This window comes from Bubalus bubalis, chromosome 21, assembly GCF_019923935.1.
Source record: "Bubalus bubalis isolate 160015118507 breed Murrah chromosome 21, NDDB_SH_1, whole genome shotgun sequence".
NCBI lineage: Eukaryota > Metazoa > Chordata > Mammalia > Artiodactyla > Bovidae > Bubalus > Bubalus bubalis.
In genome coordinates this window covers 11,992,622-12,014,223 of record NC_059177.1, presented here as the reverse complement: position 1 = coordinate 12,014,223, position 21,602 = coordinate 11,992,622, and the positions used below count along the sequence as shown (strand labels likewise).

The window sequence follows — 21,602 nt, the reverse complement described above, 5'->3', positions numbered from 1 at the left end:
GGATCTGGTATCCAAAAGCCATCATGCTAAGCCTAGTGCTATCAGAGCCCCCACGGTTGCTCCCCAAGGAAAATATTCCTTGAGCCCCCTCCCAGTCCCTCCTGTTTCCCATGGCCACTCTTAGAGTGGAGAAGCCCTGGGCAGAGGGATAGGGTAGGTTTGGGTGTTAGCGTATCCCCAACCTCAGCTAAGTCCCCAGCACTGGAGCTGGGGGGCACCCCCATTGTGTGGATTGGTAGGAGCTCACAGACATGCCCAGATGAGCAAGGGACGTGGCTGATTGCCAAGGTCCTGCTCCGGCCAGGCCTGTCTATACCATCAGGAGCCTTCTGCTGCTTCTTTCCCATATGAGCTTCAGTCTCAGAGCCCCAGCAGCCCAGGCCTCAGGTGAGCAGAGACCCCAGAAAATGCAGGGTTGCCTGTAATCCTGCACCCCTCCTCAGAGCACCCCTAGTTCAGCCCACTCGGCTCCTATGTGGCAGACAGAAGCCCTCAGTGCTCCAAGTTGAGCCGGGGCCAATACCGCGAGTGACAGGCCGGGAGCACGTGAAACGCTGTCCCAGCCATGTCCTCTCTCCATGCCTTCAGAATCGTTTCAGCATCACCCATGGCCTCAGCAGGACCTCCATGAAGCCGCACTCCAGCCGCGGGAGCATTTTCACCTTCTGCCGACGGGACCTGGGCTCCGAGGCAGATTTTGCGGACGATGAGAGCAGCACCGCCGGGGACAGCGCAAGCCACCGCACATCACTGCTGGTGCCTTGGCCCCCGCGGCGGCCTAGTACCCAGGGACAGCCCAGTCCTGGGACCTCAACTCCCGGCCACGTGCTCAACGGCAAAAGGAACAGCACTGTGGACTGTAATGGGGTGGTCTCCTTGCTGGGGGCAGGAGACCCCGAGGCCACCTCCCCAGGGAGTCACCTCCTCCACCCTATGAAGCTGGAGCGCCCCCCGGACACGGTGAGCCCGCCCCACGGCGCAGCACCAGGCACATCCCATCTCCCAGACTGCTCACCACAGCCAGGTCTAAAAGTACTTGCCAAGTATTTACTGAGCACCTACTGTGTGCTGGGCTACCAAAAAAAAATCTCTCCTTCCTAGACTTTCCAGACAGACACAAATCAAAGAAAGAAGAAGAAGAAAAAAAAAAAAAAAAAAAATATATATATATATATATATATATATGTGTGCATATCAGGGCTTCCCTGATGGCTCAGTGGTAAAGAATCTGCCTGCCAAAGCATGAGACCTGGGTTCGATCCCTGGGTCAGGAAGATCCCTTGGAGGAGGAAATGGCAACCCACTCCAGTGTTCTTGCCTGGACAATCCCATGGACAGAAGAGCCTGGTGGGCTACAGTCCATGGGGTCGTGAAAGAGTCGGACACAACTTAGCAACTAAACAACAAATGAACGAATATGTGCATATAATGGTGATAAACAGGGATGAGAGTTAAACATTTAGCAACTAGCCAGGCACCGAGACACCGCAGTGGCAAGACCGGTGCTCTGGAGGCCCTGTGTGTGCCCGGGGTGGGCCCGGGAGGGCTGTGGACCCTGGACAATCTGGAGAAGGGCCAGAGTGGCAAGGGGACATTTCCTAGGTTCTGGGCAACAAGAACCTCATCAAGTTTGAAGTATTTCAGAGCTTTACAAACTGGTAAATGTCGGGGAATACTAGCCCAAACTCTAAGTATTATGGAAGAACAAAAGTAGGAAAGAGAGAAAGGGAAACCTCCTTACTGCAGGGTATTAAAACAACAACTTAATGGAGGCAAGTGGGGGGGGAGGGTTATGGCAGACAGGTTAGCACTCAGATTCTAGAGACAAACTGGATTTGAATCTCGCCTCATCGCTTACCAGCTGGATGGCTGTGAGCAAGTTCTTTTATTTCTCTGCGCCTCAGATCTCTTGTCTGTAAAATGGATTTAAAACAGCCACCTCAGGGACTTCCCTGGTGGTCCAGTGGTTAAGACTGCAGGCTTCCATTGCAGGGGGAATGAGTTTGATTCCTGCTGGGGGACTAAGGTCCTCATGCTGCACAGTTTGGCCAAAAATAAATAAAACACCCACCTCAGGATTGACGTCAGGATGAAGGGCTAATGTGCATAAAGTACTCAGGACATGCACACATATGTTGATGTGGTGATAACAACGTAGTAACGGACTGTCTTTGCATCATCTGGGGGAAGCATGTTCTAGGCCTAAAGAACAGCAAGTGCCAAGGCCCTGAGGCAGAAGCATGCCTCCTATACAGGAGGACACACCATGAGGGCAGGGTGCAGGAAACCAGGGAGGGAAGGGGAGAGGTGTTGGAGCGACTGTCAGAGAGGTGACGGGGACAGAGGTGCCAGATAGTGAGAGCTAGTCAGAGCTTTGATCACTCAGTCAGCCGATCCCATGACGGGCTGGTGACCGCCCAGCCGGTCATCAAGTGCCCTTGCTGACCACTGCCCCCCAGCAAAGGCCTCGGAGCAGCCCACGGGGAGAAGGGCAAATGTGCGGCTCAGACCCTGAGGCCGGCAGGAGGTGGAGAAGGGCAGACTTTCTGAGGAAGCGGGACAAGACAGGGAAACCGGAGCAGGAAGGTGGAGGCAGGCTGGAGAGAGAGCCTGTTGCTCCGGCTCAGATGGGCGCTGCAGCTGTGGGACTTTGCGCGGGTTAGCGAATTTCTCTGTGCCTCCGTGTCCTCACCTGCTGGTGGTGATGGTTTAGTCGCTAAGGCATGTCCGACTCTTGCGACCCCATGGACTATAGCCTGCCAGGCTCCTCTGTCCATGGTATTCTCCGGGCAATAATACTGGAGTGGGTTGCCATTTCCTCCTCCAGGGAATCTTCCCAACCTAGGAATCAAACCGGGCTCTCCTGCATTACAGGCGGATTCTTTACCGACTGAGCTACAAGGGAAGCCCTGTCACCTGTTAAGTAGAAATAAAATTAATATCCACATCAGCAGGTTGTGGTGAGCCAAGCATGTACCATCTGATGCAGAAATGAAAACTTGGCCAGCACCTCAGATGCTCCCCCAGCGTCCCTTTTCCCAGTTTCCTCCCTCCTTCCCACCCAAAGTTAACCATTATCCCAGTGTCTAACACCAGAATTTCATTTGGCCTGTTTTTTGTATGTTATATAAATGGAATCATAGAGCATTAAAAAAAAAAAGTTGTGGCAAGGACTGAAAGAGTTAAAACCTGTCTGGTGCTTAGACCAGTACTTGCCTCATGTTCAAGGGATCATTACTATTAGCTATTATTGTTATTAGAGAGCAAGAAGGTGTGACAAGTCCAGGAGCACCCCCCGAGCGCCTGGGGCCCTCACACTGCTCTGGAGTGGGGAGTCAAGGAGAGGGTCCTGGGAACACACTGGGGGAGACCGTAGCTCCTGGGTGGGTCTGGGGAGGCCCCTGGCCATCACCTGGAGGGTGGGGTGTCCAACTTCCCAGGAACACAGATTTCCAGGGCTGCAGGTCCAGCCCTGGAGCCTCAGCCTTGTGGAATCAGGTCAGCAGCTGGAGCACTAATAGAATTTCCTAATCTCATTAGGGAGAAAATCATCTCATTGTACTGCACATGTCGGGAGGAATCCAAGTTCAAACACTTCATTACCAGGAACTCTGACTTCACCCATTCTCACTTCGGTGGGGCCCATTTGTAACCTTAAAGGGATTAGCAGGCCAAGGGGGTTATTTGAAAAGTTAAAGAGATTAGCGGGCTGTAGTCCCCTGAGGAGGCCTTCCCTGTGTCTGCGGGGCCCTTGGAGACACTCCTGCCCAGTTCTAGTTTGAAAAAAAGGCACAGTGTCGGGCACAAAGTGGGTGCTTCATCAACAGGGAGAGAGCTGACCCGACCGACAGCTGGCTTTAATTGGGAACAGAGGGTGAAGGTTTGCTTTGCTTGATATCTGAATATGTGCCTGGCCCCAAAGGCAGAGGAGGTGTTAGAGGCACCTTGAACAGATTCTTCTCCCTTCCCTCCCCCACCCCCACAGTCATCTCAAGGACAGAGCTAGAGTTTAACCCAGGGCCCTGGCTGCTGCGTGTTTATCCATCCATCCAACATCTACCCAGGACCAGCCCTCTGTGTTGAGTGCCAGCCAGTGTTTAAGGCACCAAGGATATGGACAGATGAGCACTCTGACCTCGTGGAGTTGGCATCATAGTCAGGAAGACAGTAAACTGATCAATATTTCTAGGGACCAATAAGGATCATGTGATAGAAAGTTGCTAGGGGGAGGGCTGGGAGTGGGGAGCTATTGGTTAGAATACACGGGGAAGTCCTCCCCGTGAAGGTAACATTAAAATTGACCAGTAGAAGATTTTAGGGAGCCAGCCACACATTTGTCGAAGAATAGTGCTTTAGGCAGAGGGAACGGAAAGTGTAAAGGCATTGAAGGAAATAAGCTTGACATATTTAAGGGATGAGAGGGCTGGGGAGGGCTCGGTGTGGCGGAAACAGGAATAGAAAATGAGTTGGAGCAGTTAGGGTTTAGACTGTGCAGGGCCTTGTAAGCTATAGAGAAGTTTGGATTTGCTATGAATAAGATGGGGGAGAGTTGTTATTCAAAGGATTATCATGAACTGATTTACTTTTTAAGGGTATCTTTTTCAGCTGTGTAGAGAATAGAGGAGAGAGAAGAGGCCAGTTAGGAGACGGTTGTAGTATTTTTGGGAAAGAGATAATGAGAGCATGCCCTAGAACAGTGTATTAGTCATTTCCACAATACTGCTGCTAAACAAACTACCCCCAAAGCCAATGGCTAACAACAAATGAGAATTCACGCTCACTTCTCTGCAGGTTGACAATGGTTTGCCTGGCCTAGGTTGACCTTGGCCAGGCAGCTGTGCCTCAGACTGCACGTGGCTGGCTCCATACTATAGGTTAGGCTCAGGGATGCTCCCCTGGTGTTTGTCCTGAGCTGAAAGGGTGGCAGCTACTTGGGGAAGCTCTTTTCCTGGAGGATTGCTGGAACACAAGGTGAATGTCACAAGGACAGTTAAAGCTTCTGTTCACAGCGTGTCCACTGACATTCCCTTGGCCAAAAGCAAGCGTGTCACCAACAGGACAGGGAATTTTGCTTCAGTCACAGTGGGAGACGAAAGAGTAAAATTTGCTGAATGAAAACCCAAACTATCACAGATGTTAGAGGAGAGAAGTTGGGAAGATTTAAGACATGCTTGTGAGTTAAGCTGGCCTGATTTGTGGATGCACTGGACCCAGGGTACTGCTGTTCCACCAGCTATGTATCCCTCTCAGGCACCTCTGCTTGAAGACTTCCATGACTGGGAGCTCACTACCTCCCTAGGCAACACTTTAGGGCAATTCCACGGATCACAAAAGCTGACCTTAACTTGAGCCCAGATCAGTGTATTACCCCACCCCAGGCCCTGACCCTCCCACCCTGCATTGCCTAGCCCCATCTCCCCTCTGACCCACAGAGATTATAGTGCCTCACTCTTGCACGCTGAAGAGCCCAGTGCCTTCATCAGCCCCACCTTGGGCTCACAGACTGTGGCCATGACGACATGAAGCCTCTGTGGGCCCCTTTTGGTTCTGTGGGAGGCTCTGAGTAAGCCCAGGGAATGTATGTTTTGCCCCCTCTTTTCATCAGGACTCACGCCGTCTCCATTCACAGGCCTGGTTCTTTTACTTACAAAATTGGTGCAAGCTTGTTGAAAACAAATCTAACAGTGCAGAAGTCAAAGGCCCTGCCCTCCCCACACAGTCCCACTCCCCGGATATAGCCACTTTAACAATTTAGTGTGTTATCTTCCAGATCTTTTTCCTGTTTTCTCATCACACTGTCCTGGAAGTGCTCCCATGGGAACACACGTGCAACAGCCTTGCTCTCCTTACTGTCTGTGTCAGAGTCCAGAGTTGGATTGTATCCATAACTGATTTTAACATTCTTCCTATTGATCAGTTGTTTTGTTTTTATGGTATTAGGGACAATGCTGCAGTGAGCGGCGTTGCGTGCATATTTTTGATTGCATGTGTATAATTATTTATGAAGTTCGATTATTAGGCAAGGAACTCAGAGCCAATTGAAAATTTTCTTAGTAGATACAGCTAAGTTACCTCCACAAAAGCTCCGACCAGCTATGTCAAAGCATTGTGCTTTATGCTTCTATTAATGTCACTTTAGAGCATGGTACATATTTTTTTTTTTCAGCTTCTGTATGCTCATGACTCTAGGGAGCTTGGGATCAATTAAGACTCCCAGATCGTTTTTATATGTCCTAATGTATATGACAGCATCTGGTTAAAGAACTCAGTACATGTCGTTTCCCACCCAGGAATCACCACTAATGAGAGATGTGCAGGAAAAGAAAACAAAGGGGATAATGATTGTCGAGAGGGGAAGTGTTAACTGGGAGGGAGCTGGGAGCAGAGAAGCCCAGTGCCAGGTGTCACATCAAGACCCCTATGGTGGCCCCCTGGGACCTCCCCAGCCTGAGTCTGGGGCAACTGCCCCAGGTCCAGGTGGACCCCCATCCGTCCCCAGGCTGATGCAGATCTCCCGGTTACACCCAGACCACACCATCGGAGGAGCCGGGCAGGCCCCAGACGCTGACGCCCCAGGCTCCGTGTGTGGACGGCTTCGAGGAGCCAGGAGAGCGGCAGCGAGCCCTCAGTGCAGTGAGCGTCCTCACCAGTGCCCTGGAAGGTCAGCACCCCGGCGTCATCCAAACACCGCCCCTTCCCCGCCCCCCGCTTCTGGTCTGAGCCATTATCCAGACCGGAGCCGGGCTTGCCCTAGCTGCTGAGCCTGCCTTGGACATCCCCACAGCTGTCCCAGACTTTTCAGTCTCTGTAGCCTGTCCTGAGTGTCTTTTCATCTGTGCCAGCTTGTTTTGTCCTGGGCATCCTCAGGAGTCATGCCTGTGTTTCTTCCAAACGTCCTTGCAGCCGCCCTGCCCCATCCCAGGTGATCACTGATCTCATCCTGTCCTCTGCCGAGTATCCCCAGGTCTGCTGGGGTCGTCCCACCCCAAGCAGACCTGTTCTAGCCTATTCCCCATCATTCCCCATCTAGCCCAGGCTAGTCCAAGCATCCCACATCTGTCTCAGCTAGTCCCACTTTAGGCAATGCCACATCTCATTCATTCTGAGCTTGGTACCAGCCCCCTGATTTGTTCCCTCCTGTCCCATATGACTCCTGTCCCAGGCACCACCACCACCCCCACATCTCTCCTGACATGTCCCAGATATCCACATCTGTTCCTACCTCTTGGGTCCTGAGTGTCCTTATATCTGCACTTGCCCATCTCAGATGTTGTCTCTGCCTGTCCTCCCCCGAGGGGCCCCACATCTGTGTGGGAGTATTGTATCCAGAGAGCCCACACCTGTCCTCATCTGTCTTGTCCCCATTTTCCCCGTACCCATGCTGGCTTTCTGTCCCTGTGGCCCTCTTTTCCCACACTCCAAGAGTAAGAAGTCAGGATGCAGGCCCCTCTTCCCCTTAGCCTTCCCTGGCCTGCTTTCTGTCCCCCTGTTATGCAGCAGCCCTGTCATCTGCTGGGTGCATCATACAGCTTTTCTGGAAAGTTATGTGACGCAGTCAACAGAAACAAGCCAGCTCACTGGCTCTCCCCACTCCCTGCCCCCAGAGCTGGAGGAGTCTCAGCGCAGGTGTCCACCGTGCTGGATTCGTTTCGCCCAGCACTACCTGATCTGGGAGTGCTGCCCGCTGTGGATGTCCATTAAGCAGAAAGTGAAGTTCATGGTCATGGACCCATTTGCTGACCTCACCATCACCATGTGCATCGTGCTTAACACGCTCTTCATGGCACTGGAGCACTACAACATGACGACCGAATTTGAGGAGATGCTGCAGGTCGGAAACCTGGTAAGTGCCGCTGGCAGCTAATTCTTAAATGGGCATTGTGGTGTGAAGGGCTCTTGGCCAGCTGGCACAGCCTTCATGGGTGAGGGAGGAGGGACTCAGAGCACTAAAGGGTCTTCTGAAGATAGGCATCTTTATGGAAGACGTTCTGGTAGGAGCCTCAGGATCAGCTTTCAAGGAGCTGGGCGATGCAGTTGGGAAAGCGAGTTAGGGATAAAGATGCCCAAAGGCTAGAAAACAAAAGTGAGTTGAGGGGATCCTGATGTGTGGGGACATTGGGCGTGGCAGTAATGGAGGAGGAGAATATGCCAAAAAGGGGCAGTTCTCTTAGGGAAAGGATGGATGGACGGTAGGATGGAGAGAAAGGAGGAAGGGAAGGACACAGAGATGGATGGATGGATGACTGGGTGAATGAGTGAGTGACTAAATCAGACAGAGACAGATTTGAATTCTGACTCAGTCTTACTATATGACCTCAAGCAAATTACTTAGTCTCAGTAATTGGTACAGTAAGTATTTGTTGAATGTAATAAATGTAAAATTAGTATGACAATATCAAACTCAGGAAGCTAATGAGGATTGAATAAGATAATGTGTGTAATGTGCTTGGCTCAGAGTTTGATAAACAATAAACACTCAAAATAAATGATAGCTGTGGTTATTATCTTTGTTGTTGTTGTTGAAGAGACTATCCCTGGAAGTCAGAATGTGTCAGTTCTAATTCTGGTTTTTTTTTTCTTGACACCAAATCAAGTCCTAGCTCTTCACCCTAAACATGGAAAACTGAGGCCAGAGAGGTGACATACTGGGCTGGCGTGTGGCTCTTGTCTCCTGACCCTAGGGGACAGGGTCCTGCTGGTCCTGCTGCAGCAGATCCCAGGGCAGGGCTGCAGAGAGCCCACTGGCTTCTGGAAGGAGCTCCTGGGGTCATTGCTGAGGTTGAGTGGGCAGAGGGCTCATTCAGTCCAAGCCGTCTCCTCTTGCAGACCCAGCCCAGTCTGTCTCAGTCCCAGCTCCACAGTGGCCCCCACGGGCGGGCAGGTCTCCTACACTGTGGAGTGTGAGGATCGTTTTCCCTTATTACTTTCCATATCCAGAGCTCTAGGTAATTCTCTACAGGGTCTGTTCACATTTTTTCACAAATGTGAGTCTATTTTGCTGTGGTTCTACTTTTCTTTCTTTCTTCTGTATACAAACAGAAGGAAAAGCTAGCTCTCAGTCTGTAGGAGTCTCGTTGCACTATTGTGCTGGCCTTGTGTTGGGTGGTCTCCAAGTGGTGGTTATGTAGGGTTTCAGCTGAATGCAGTCTTAATGGAATGTGACCATTGGGTTGGACGGAGCCATTAGTCAAGGTGATGAAGAGCACAGGTGGCTTCCCTGGACCACTAAGTTGTGACTGAATTGCGATTGTGTTAAACTTGTGGTTAAATTATTAGTAATAGGTCATGTTGTTGGATTACAGCTCTTCTTTCCTGTTTGGATAGCTTTATTGTTAGTATGTAAGATTTTAATTGTCTTGCAGTTAATATATTCTAGATGGTTTAAATATTCAATGTAAAGAAACAAAACCACAAAAATAAGCATGGGTAAATAATCTTGGTGTGAAAAGAGCCTTTCTAAGCATGTCGCTAAAGACAAATTCCATAAAGGAGAAGATTGATAGACTTAACTAGCCCATTACATAAACAAAGGTAAAAGGCAAATGAAATACCTGCTTTTAGCAATACTGTGGACAAGAAAACCTGACATGTCTCCAACTACAAAACAATTAAAAATATAGCAAAATTATAGCAAATTATGGCAAAATATAGCAAATATTCTTTGATACACATAGCAAAGTTCATGAGAAGGAAACAAAACAAAAATCCCCAAGTGCCAAAAACAAAGAGGGACTTAAAAACCGTAGCAGTAAACGTGGGAAATCGTTCTGTAGTTGTTTTAGGGGGTGGGACAGGTGCTGATCGAGTAATTTGGGGGGCTTGGATTTCAGTGATCATGCAGAGACAAGACTTGTGTTTGGGACAGTGCAAGTAGGGTTTGGAACGGAGGAGCCCCATAAGAATATGACCCTACATTCAATACAGTGGTGAACTAAAAAAATTCACACGCTGGCCCTGGGAAATGATAAAGAAGGAAGGTTGTCAGTCTCAGTCAGGGCTGGAGAGAGGGGCTGAAAAAAAGTAAGCCTTGGAAGCTTGTGTCTGTGAATTGGCTTTATACAGGTTTGGAGTTCGAATTTATACCTGACTGTTCCTGGAACCTGTTTTAAAAATTAATACACAAAGAGATTCTAATAAGCATAGTTAACACTTGTTGAACACCTAATTTTTTATAACAACCAGTAAGGGAAATGCTATTATTATGACCTCTATTTTGCTGATGGGGCTTCCCAAGTGGCTCAGTGGTAAAGAACCCGCCTGCCAATGCAGGAGACACGGGTTCAATCCCTGGGTTAGGAAGATCCCCTGGAGAAGAAAATGGCACCCCACTCCAGTATTCTTGCCTGGGAAATCCCATGGACAGAGGGCCTGGCAGGATACAGTCCATGGGGTCGCAAAAGAATCGGACACGACTCAGTGATTAAACAAAAACAACATTTTACTGATAAGGTAACAGAGGCAGAGTGGTCACACAACCAGGAAGTGAAAGACCCAAGATTAAAGTCCATGCCTTTTGTTTCTAGAGCCATGCTCTTCGCTAGTGGCTTACACAGCTGTGCCACAGCTCGAGCTTTGTTTCCGTCTGCCTGCTTCCAGTCCAAGTTATACTGGAGCCCTTATCGGTGTAGTTAGAGAAGAAAAAGAAGGAAGAAAGAAGGAAAACAGATCCAATGTTATTTTCTAGATTATGTTGTTGTCTAGAGAAATAATCCAAGAAAATCTACAGAAGGAATATTAGAACTAGTAAGAGAGTTCAGGAATGCTGGTAGGTACAGGCTCAATATATTAAAATTAATTCTGCTCCAAGCCACCATGAGTGATCATTTGGAGAGAGGAATTTATAAGTTAACACAATAGCAATAAAAACTGAGGAATATAGGAATAAACATAGCAGAAGATTATAAATTTGATATGAAAAATTATAAAAGCATTGAAAAACAGTTAATTTAGTGCAGCAATATGCCATTTTCATGGACGAAAGTCTGAATATTGTAGAAATATCAGTTCTGATCAAATTACACCTAGATGTTTGGTGTAATTCTGATAAAAATCCTAACATACTTTTTACCCATGGGATTTGACAAGGCAGTCCTGTAATTCATATGGAAAAGTAAAGTCTGTCAAGACAAATTAAGGAATTAGGTGAGGAGCTTACCCTGCATGTGTGCATGCTAAGTTGCTTCAGTCCGACTCTTCTATGACCCTATGGACTGTAGCCTGCTAGGCTCCTCTGTCTATAGGGATTCTCCATGCAAGAATACTGGAGTGGGTTGCTGTGCCCTCCTCCAGGGGATCTTCCCAACCCAGGTATCGAACCCACGTCTCCCACATTGCAGGTGGATTCTTTATCGCTGAGCTCCTGGGGAAGCCGGAGCTTACCCTCCTGTGTATAAAATATGTCGTGGTATTTTCATGTAGTGAAACACTATGCACAATTAGAAGGAATGCATATATATCTTTCAGTATGGATAAATCTCATAAACATGATGTGAAGAATAAAAGGAACTTGCAAAAAAAAGAATACATATGGCATGGCCCCTTTATATAAACCTTAAAACCAGGCAAAAATACTATATATCAAAACTGTAGAAACATGCATGATAGCAATTACCTTGGAGTCAATGTAGTTCTGTGGAGTGGGTTGCCATTTCCTTCTCCAGGGGATCTTCCCGACCCAGGGATTGAACCAGGTTCTCCCGCGTTGCAGGCAGACACTTTACCATCTGAGCCACCAGGGAAGCCCAAATAGGTACCTGCAAGACTCGGTCAGGTATTTGGCTATGTTCCTCTAGAAGTGAGGTGAAGTCACTCAGTCGTGTCCGACTCTTTGCGACCCCATGGACTGTAGCCTACCAGGCTTCTTAGCTTTACCATCTGAGCCACCAGGGAAGCCCTTCCCGTGACTAACGATGCAGCGAAGAGAGCTTCCTTGGACATGCCTCCTTGTGCAGACATGTGAGACTTTCTGAAGAATATACATATCTGACATTGTTACAGCTTAGGGTATGCATAGCTGTGACTTACCAGATACTGTACAACTGTTCCCTGAAAGGGTTGCACCAAATCCACGCTCTTACAGAGTGTGAGTTCCCAGTTTCATGTCATTGCCAACACAGAGAAGTTCATTTTTGATTCTCTTATGGGTGAGAAATAGTAACTCAGTGTTGATTTAATTTGCACTCTCTGTGTGTCATTTGTTTATGAAGTTCCTCTTCTGTCATTTCCCGCATCCATTCTTGTGGTTGTGTTTTTGCCACTGAGTTGTCCCTCTTCTCCATACAGATGTGTAAGCATTCAGTATATATTCTGGATTCCATGTCTTTCCAGTTAAATACTTTTCCTAACTTCAATTTCCAGTTTGTGGTAGTGATTTCACTTTGTTTACCGTATCACTTATCATACAGATATAAATTTTAATGTATGTAAATTTAGCAATCTTTTCTTTCATGGTACAAACTTTCTGTGTTGTTAGAGAAAGCCTTCCCGACCTCCAAATTTTAAATATTTCCCCCCATTTTTATTCTAGACAGTTTAAATGTTTATTGTATTTGGGTATTGAATCCATTTCCCTGCAACTAATTAATGAATATAGTGTGGGGTAGGAATCTAAACTCATTTTCCTCCATAGAGGTAACCATTCTTCTCAGCATTGTTTACTGAATAGTCTGTCCTTTTCTTCCTGATTTAAAATGCCATCTCTGTTATTTATCAAGTCTCCAAATATGCATTTCCTATTTCTGAGTTCTTAATTCTGTAGCTCTAGTCTGTTTTCCTGTATTTGCACCAATATTATAAGAAAATCACAATGTATACAGTGCGTTTATTGCAAGGCATAAACTACATTTATTTATGAACAACACCCAAAAAAAGGCAAACACCCTAACAGGAAAATAAGTAAAGGATATGAAGAGGCAACTTTACAAAAGGAGAAATTTAAAAAATTGAAGAAATGTCCAACAAAACAACAATAAAAAATGGCCTTTGTCCTGTTGGACTGGAGAGGTGAGTGAGACAGGCATTAGCATCTTTATGAGGAAAACAGTTTTCCCATGTGGTTCATGGAATTGGTTAAAACCTATCTCTGAGGATCATTTAGGACCTAGGTGTCAGAATCTCTGAAAGTGCTTGTTGACTGTGCAATTCCGTTTCCAGAAATTTATAATAAGAAATGAATTGGACCAAGGGTCATCACTGGCATTGTAAGGGCATGAGAGCAAAGCTGGATAGTTTAAGATGTGCAGAGTACAGCAGCCAGACCTGGGTTCCAGAGCCGGGTCTGCCTTGGGGGAATCTTGGGCCAGTTTCTCCATCTCTCTGAGCCTTGAGTGTCCTCATATGTAAAATGGAGACAATAATAACTCCATAAGGTGTTTGTAAGAGTTAGAGTTCAAGGATGTCAAGTGGGTGAGAGAGTGGTTATTGTTCTCTTTGGCCTCATTTATTATGCCTGCTGAGATCTCCAGCCCAAGCAGGGGCTTCAGATACAAACAGCTCTTCGTGTTTTACAAGCTCACTGGGATCTGACAGACAGGCTGTGAGTGTGGGCACCCACCTCCCCTGACTCCCAGCAGATGGTTCACAGAGCCCTGAGCCCTAATAGTGGCTTCCCAGGAAGCGGGAAGGTTTTGCCTGCAAAGGTCCGTCTAGTCAAAGCTATGGTTTTTCCAGTAGCCATGTAAGGATGTGAGAGCTGGACAATAAAAAAGACTGAGAGCTGAAGAACTGAGGCCTTCAAACTGTGGTGCTGGAGAAGACTCTTGAGAGACCCTTGGACAGCAAGGAGATCCAACCAGTCAACTCTAAAGGAAATCAACCCTGAATATTCATTAGAAGAACTGATACTGAAGCAGAAGCTCCAATACTTTGGCCACCTGATATGAAGAGCCGACTCATTGGAAAAGACCCTGATGCTGGGAAAGATTGAAAGCAGGAAGAGAAGCAGATGACAGAGAATGAGATGGTGGGATGGCATCACTGATTCAATGGACATGAGTTTGAGCAAAGTCTGGGAGATGGTGAAGGACAGGGAAGCCTGGCATTCTGCATTCATGGGGTTGCAAAGAATCAGACACGACTGAGTGACTGAACAACAACAAAACTCTCTAACCTTGGCTTATGTCTATAATGGGATCATACTGTACACATTATAAACTTGCTTTTGAAACATAACACCTTGTGACTGTCCTTCCATACTAATTAGACATCATCTGCTGCTGCTGCTAAGTCGCTTCAGTCGTGTCCGACTCTTTGCAAGCCCATAGATGGCAGCCCACCACGTTCCACCATCCCTGGGATTCTCCAGGCAAGAACACTGGAGTGGGTTGCCATTTCCTTCTCCTACAGCATCTTTTTTTTTTTTTTTCCCGTAAGAAAAATAGTTATGGAATATTCTACTGTACAGATGAGCCATAAATCAGATCAGATCAGTCGCTCAGTCGTGTCCGACTCTTTGCAACCCCATGAATCGCAGCACGCCAGGCCTCCCTGTCCATCACCAACTCCCAGAGTTCACTGAGACTCACGTCCATCGAGTCAGTGATGCCATCCAGCCATCTCATCCTCTGTCGTCTCCTTCTCCTCCTGCCCCCAATCCCTCCCAGCATCAGAGTCTTTTCCAATGAGTCAGCTCTTCACATGAGGTGGCCAAAGTACTGGAGTTTCAGCTTCAGCATCAGTCCTTCCAAAGAAATCCCAGGGCTGATGTCCTTCAGAATGGACTGGTTGGATCTCCTTGCGGTCCAAGGGACTCTCAAGAGTCTTCTCCAACACCACAGTTCAAAAGCATCAATTCTTCGGCGCTCAGCCTTCTTCACAGTCCAACTCTCACATTCATACATGACCACGGGAAAAACCAGAGCCTTGACTAGACAGACCTTTGTTGGCAAAGTAATGTCTCTGCTTTTGAATATGCTATCTAGGTTGGTCATAACTTTCCTTCCAAGGAGTAAGCGTCTTTTAATTTCATGGCTGCAGTCACCATCTGTAGTGATTTTGGAACCCAGAAAAATAAAGTCGGACACTATTTCCACTGATGGGCCCTCTTTTGTCCCTATTAAAAACATTGCCATAATGTTCTTCTCCTGGTTCTCAAATTTATGAGCTACTTGACTCCAAGCACATTACTTAACCTCTCAGTGCCTCAATTTCCTTATCTGTAAAATGGGCTTAATGCTACTTTTCTTGCCAGGTTGTTAGGCAGGTTAAAAGAAACGACTTATTCTAAGCATTCTAGCCCAGCTCTAGGCACACAGTTAAGCCTCAAGAAATGGTGGCTGATTGTTGTTACAGTGAGAAAAGTCATCACACGGACAGGGAGGAAGTGGGAACAGCATGGGCAAAGGGGCTGAGCCATGGAAGCACGAGTGTTTGTGGAAATGTGTGAATTTGGTGTGTGTGAAGCAGGGAAAATTTCCTGTGGCAACATGGGCTTGAACGAGTCTGGAGCTGGGTGGTGTCGAGGTCCGCCCCAGCCTCCCCTGACCCCAGGTGCCTCCCCGAACTGTCAGTCTTTAGAGCCTGCAGTGGGCTTGGTTGTTTTTGAGGCCCAAGCTGGTGGGTCATGTCTGGGAAACAGCAGAGTTGGCTGGAGTTATCGGGTTGGAGGTGTCCCCAGGGAAGTGGGCCAGGGCCGAGCAAGCACCCACTGGGATTCTGGGCACAGTCAGAGCTGGCAGCCCTGGAGGGGGACCCTCCCGGAGCAAGAGTCAGGAGGTAGGGAGACCCTGCTGCCAGAGGCTCTTTCCAGCCTAAATGTTGGAAACTCCTCATTCCCACTCCTTTCCAGGTCTTCACAGGGATCTTCACAGCAGAGATGACCTTCAAGATCATTGCCTTGGACCCCTACTACTACTTCCAGCAGGGCTGGAACATCTTCGACAGCATCATCGTCATCCTCAGCCTCATGGAGCTGGGCCTGTCCCGCATGGGCAACCTGTCGGTGCTTCGCTCCTTCCGCCTGGTACCCGGCTGGGCCTGGCAGGGATGGGTGGGTGGGGGCCTGGGGCCACTGAGGCATGCCCTCTCTGAGGCCATCACTCAGTCACCCCTGCTCTGATCTTTCATACCTTCACCCAGAAGCTGTTCGCTAGGTACAGCCTAGGCTAGTATGGGCAATGTGGGGGACACAGAGGTGGGCAAGGGAGCTATCCCTCCCTCCAGAGGGCCATTTGGGGTGGTATCCATCCTGATGATTTGCAAAGCCCTTTACGGTCCACCATGCCCCCTTCAGTCCTCACAGTATCCCAGGAGAGGAGCTAGTGTTACTGCATTCCCATCCTACACACGAGGAGACTAGGTCTGAAAGAGGTGAAACGGTTTTCCAAAGCCACATGGCAGGTAACAGGTGGAGCCAAGTCTCCTGACAGCTCACCTGGGGCTCTACCTGCTGGTTTTAGAATCTGCATTTTTGAGACTTTACTGTACACACAAATTGCCTGGCGATCTTGCTGAAGTTCCTATGTGGATTCAGCAGGTCTCAGACAATGTCATAGCCATGAGTCTGTGGACCATGCTCTGAGTTCATTCACACTGTCTCAGAGGTCCAGGCATGGGGCCGGAAGTAGGTCAGGGAAGGCTTTCTGGAGGAGGTGGCTTCAACTTGGGCTAGGAAAGCAGAATGGTTGGGGCAAAAGAGAAAGCCCAGGCTGTGGATTCTAATCCCAACTGCACGGCCAAGATCCAAGGGATTTAGACAAGTTACTCCAGGCTTCTTCATCTGTCAAATAAGGTAATAACAGTGCCACCCTCGTGTAGTTATTTGGAGTTCCTAATTAGCTGATCCAAGCATAAGGCCTGACACAGTAGGTGTTCAATAAATGCTAAGCACTGGCTACCTTTCTCTATGATGACTGAGAGGAGGGAAGTATGGAGTTGACTGGGCAAGTCAGGGATGGCTTGGGCCTACCTGGAAGGACCCCTGATGAGGAAAGGTCTGGAAAAGGGATGTGCCATGATGGGGGAATCCACTGGGCAGTTCCTAGAAGTGAGACCAAGGTGAGTAGCAGGCTGGTGTGGGGACAATTAGAAGGGGTGGTTGGGGAGAGGAGTCTGGCGCTGTCGGCCTGACTCCCAGATCAGAGCCCAGTGAAAACTACCCTCAGGTTCTGGAGAGAAACAGTAGTGTGTGCTCTTGGAGAAAGGGGAGAAACAGGTGTTGGTGACCTCCAAGGGCGCCCTGGGTTTTCAGGCAGGAGCTAGGGGCATGAGGGTGTCCGTGGGCAGTGGGAGCCAGAGGCCCTCACAAGGACCCCTCCCTCCCTAGCTTCGGGTCTTCAAGCTGGCCAAGTCCTGGCCCACCCTGAACACACTCATCAAGATCATCGGGAACTCAGTGGGCGCTCTGGGCAACCTGACGCTGGTGCTGGCCATCATTGTGTTCATCTTTGCTGTGGTGGGCATGCAGCTGTTTGGCAAGAACTACTCAGAGCTGAGGCACCGCATCAGTGACTCGGGCCTCCTGCCCCGCTGGCACATGATGGACTTCTTCCATGCCTTCCTCATCATCTTCCGCATCCTCTGTGGAGAGTGGATCGAGACCATGTGGGACTGCATGGAGGTGTCTGGGCAGTCACTATGCCTGCTGGTCTTCCTGCTTGTTATGGTCATTGGTAACCTCGTGGTAAGTTGACCAGAGGCCTCTCTCGTACTCACTCACCTGCCCATCCATTCATCTGCCTAGCTACCCATCCACCCAGTCATCCATCTGTCCATTCACTTACCCTTCCTTCCATCCATCCACTCCCTCCGTCAGTCATCTATCAACTCACCCATCTACCCGTCAATCTCATCCATCCATCCACTTGTTTACCCATCCTTCCACCTATTCATTCATTCATGGGCTTCCTTGGTGGCTCAGCGGTAAAGAATCTGCCTGCCAATGCAGGAGACACACAATCAATCCCTGGGTTAGGAAGATCCCCTGGAGAAGGAAATGGCAACCCACTCCAGAATTCTTGCCTGGGAAATCCTAGGACAAGAGAGCCTGGTGGGCTATAGTCCATGTGGTCACAAAAGAGTCAGACATGACTTAGCAACTAAACAACAACAGCAATATTCATTCATTCACCCATTTACCCATCCATTCATATATCTATCTATTACCCATTCATTCTTTTCATCTCTGTACTCATCCATCTAGTCTACCTATCCAGCTATCTATCCACTCATCAATAACCCACCCATCCATTTGTCTACCTCTGTCTCTATCAATCTATTAAGTTATCAATCTGCCTATCCATTTATCTACCCCTTCACCCAGCCATCCACCCATCAATGCCATCTACTCATTCTCTTACCCATCCATTCATCTATCCATCAACTATCCATCTATCAATCCCCATTTATTCACACACACGTGCACCTGTTCACCCATCCATTTGTCCATCTATCTACACATCCATTCACTCACCCACGAATCCATCCATTCACTCATCCATCACTCATCTGTCCAGTCACTCATCTATCCCTCTGCTCATTCATCCATCTCTACATCCATCTCTCAGTCCGCTCATCTATTTATTCATTCGTCAATCCCATCCATCTACTCATTTATCCAGCCAGTTATCACTCGTTAAGCTATCCATTCATCCACATCACTCTTTATTTGCTCATTCATTCATTTACCCATCTATTTACCTATTTATTCTTTATGTGTTCAGTTTATATCCATTAATTAATTATTTGCTCAGCTACTCATTACTTTATTAGCTGTTCACTGTCTGATTTATCACCTGATTCAGTTCAGCTTAACAAACATTTGCTGAGCCCCTGGTACATGCAAAACATTGTGCCAGATGCTATTGGGTATACAGAGGTGAATGTGGCCCTGACTTTGCTCACTACCTTGAGAGAGTGAGCAGGTGGAGAGTTCAAACAGGCCTGAATGAAGCTGGTCAGAATGATCAGAACCATTAAGGGGGAGACCCTGGGTACTGATCCCTTTCAGCTACGTAAATCAAGGAGGCCTTTCTGGTAGAGGGGACTTGTTGCTGACCTGATAGACAAGTGCTGCTAGAGAGGGAAGAAGCAGGTTAAGCAAAGTACAGGTGCAGGCAGGGGGTGGTCCAGGAGGTGGGGCCTGAGGGAGCCCTGTATGTCACCCTGGGTAGCTGTGGTGAGAGGCCCTGCTGCCCTGTCAGAAGGAGCCCAGGTCTTTGCCCTCTTGGTCACCTGTCTGTCCCAGGGCGAGTGCATCTTGCCTTGTGTCTTTACAATGTGGGAAATTTTTGGAGTTGAGAGAGATCAAAATCTAAGTGCCAGAGATGGAGCCTTTGGAAGAAGCAAGGTTGAGAGGGGTCAGTGGTTCAGGGAGAAGTCAGTGTCCGCTGTGGACATGCAGCCTTCTTCCTGGGTGTACAGGGGGACCACACACGTTCCGCAGTCACAGCTGCAGGGTCTGGCTCCCACTGCCTCTGGTGTGGGCAGTGCAGGCTCCACAGCACACAATGAGGTTTTGGGTGATGTGAGTACCATGGGCTGCAGATTCCAAAGCGCTTCTCAGACCTGCCTGCTTTCTCCTCCCACATGCCTTAAGCAGGCCAGGGTGGGCTCAGTCTGAGTTGAGGTCCATCTCCCTTGGTCTCCAAGGATGGAGCCCAGAGAGGAAGCAGGGTGCTCAGTGCCCATGGAGTCCAGCTCTTTCTTTGGCTGGCCCTGCAACCCCCTCCCATCCCTTCAAACACGCCGCCGCCACTCAGGGTGCCCCTCAGTCAGCCCCCCGGCCCAGCAGACTCTTGTGTGTTCCGAGGAGGATGTGAGTGCACAGAGCTCTCAGCCCAGGGCCAGGCTGAGCTGCTCTCACGCACACACAGCCTGCCATTTCCAAGCGGATCTGCCTGGGGATGAGAAGATTAGAGGCTGCTGGAGGAGGGAAGCAAACACAGCCCACGCAGCCCCCTCCCTAGCCACCTCAGGAATTGAGCTGCTGCCGGCGTGGGTGGAAGCAAGATTGCCATTGAAATGGGAAGTGATGATCAGGCAGGGGCCAGGGAGCAGCAGCGTGTGATTGACGGGGAAAGCACCGGAAGCCGCCGAACTTCCGAAGCCAGTGGCAAGGAAGGCCCTGGCACACTCTGTGGGCAGACGAGGCTGCCCAGGCACCCCCTGCCCCACCCCCAGCCTGGCCCTGGATGCCTGGTGATCAGATGTTAAGCCAGGCATGAACGAGGTCTGTGGTGGGCGTATCCAGGGTGGGCTACCAGGAACAGAGGCAGGTCAGGCCCAGGCCAGTGTAGACAGAGGCCAGGGGCCTGGCCAGGGGCCAGTGTAGACAGCAGCTCTGAATCCCATCACATGCCTCACCCCTCCAGTGACGACATAAAAAAAAAAAAAAAAAAAGGCTGCCAGGTGTCACAAGCGATCATCTCTCTGTGGATATAGGACAGGAGAGCCCACTTCTTAACCTTTCCATACTGTCCACATGAATGAGTGTTACTTCTGAAACCGAAGGCAGGTTTCTGAGGCCCGGCATGCCAATCTTGCCCACTGCCTTCGTCAGAATTCTCCTTCCCAGCTTGCTGACAGACGTGTCTCAGGGGCTTGTAAGAAGCCAGGGCAGGAAGGATTCAAATTGGGTGTCCACCTTCACACACCACCCTGATGTAGAGGCCCCCATCTGACTGGACTCCCTTCTGGGAGTGGCTGTGGGGGAAGAACAAGCCCAAGGTGGGGGAGGTTGCTTCTCTAGCCCATCGGCCTGGTGGTGCCCGGGAGCCAGTCTGCCCCCTGTGTGGAGCAAGCCTGCTGCCATCTTCAGTTACCCTCCCCAAGACCCAAGCCCAGTCCCTTGTCACTCAACAGAAGTTCGCTTTTTTAACCAAAACTAAAGCTTCAGACTTGCAGGATGGTTTAGCAACAAGCTAATGGACTTCCCTGGTGGCTCAGATGGTAAAGCGTCTGTCTACAATGTGGGAGACCTGGGTTCTATCCCTGGGTTGGGAAGATCCCCTGGAGAAGAAAAGGCAATCCACTCCAGGACTATTGCCTGGAAAATCCTATGGACAGAGGAGCCTGGTAGGCTACAGTCCATGGGGTCGCAAAGAGTCGGACACGACTGAGTGACTTCGCTTCACTTCACTTAGCAACAAGCAGTAGTCAAGAACCATCCAAAGACAGGAGGATTTTGCAACCCCTCCTTAGGGGTCTCAAATCCATAATAGTAAGTCTGTGTCTTCTGGCCCCTCTGAGACCTCAGCCCCTCCCCTGACTCCCTGCAGCATATGGGCACTGGAGCCAAGGCTGGCCCCTGGCACCAGCCCCAGGTCTCTCTACTCCATCCCAGCTGTCTAGTGTTACACAGCACCCACCCAAGCACCCTGCAGCACCTGGTCACAACAACCCCCTCTCAGTGGCTTGACCCTGCAGTCAGTCCCCAGAGCTGCCACCTGGCCTCTTCTCCTGCCATTGCCCTCTTCTGTGCTCAGTATCCCATGTCCTTCACCTGGGGAGCATAGTAACATCTGGGGACACCAGTGGAGTGTGCTGCACAGCAGGAGCCCCCAGATGTTTGAGTGGGGAACTAGCTTCAGTGGGGAACTTAGAGGCACATCACTGTCCCTCCTTCACCAACAGATGCACAGGCCCCTTCCCAGGAGGTCCCCAAGAGC

General features: G+C 49.3%; 1 protein-coding gene across 9 annotated transcripts in view; it reads left to right on the top strand.

Moving 5' to 3' along the window:
• Positions 1-21,602, top strand: part of SCN5A (sodium voltage-gated channel alpha subunit 5) — a 105,023-nt gene that overhangs the window by 45,005 nt on the left and 38,416 nt on the right. For all 9 annotated transcript variants that reach the window (XM_045163855.1, XM_025272061.3, XM_025272058.3 and 6 more), the window contains 5 exons: positions 589-960; positions 6,529-6,661; positions 7,605-7,843; positions 15,785-15,958; positions 17,261-17,617. In XM_045163855.1, coding sequence (XP_045019790.1) covers positions 589-960; positions 6,529-6,661; positions 7,605-7,843; positions 15,785-15,958; positions 17,261-17,617 — 1,275 coding nt within the window. The remainder of the gene's footprint in view (positions 1-588; positions 961-6,528; positions 6,662-7,604; positions 7,844-15,784; positions 15,959-17,260; positions 17,618-21,602) is intronic.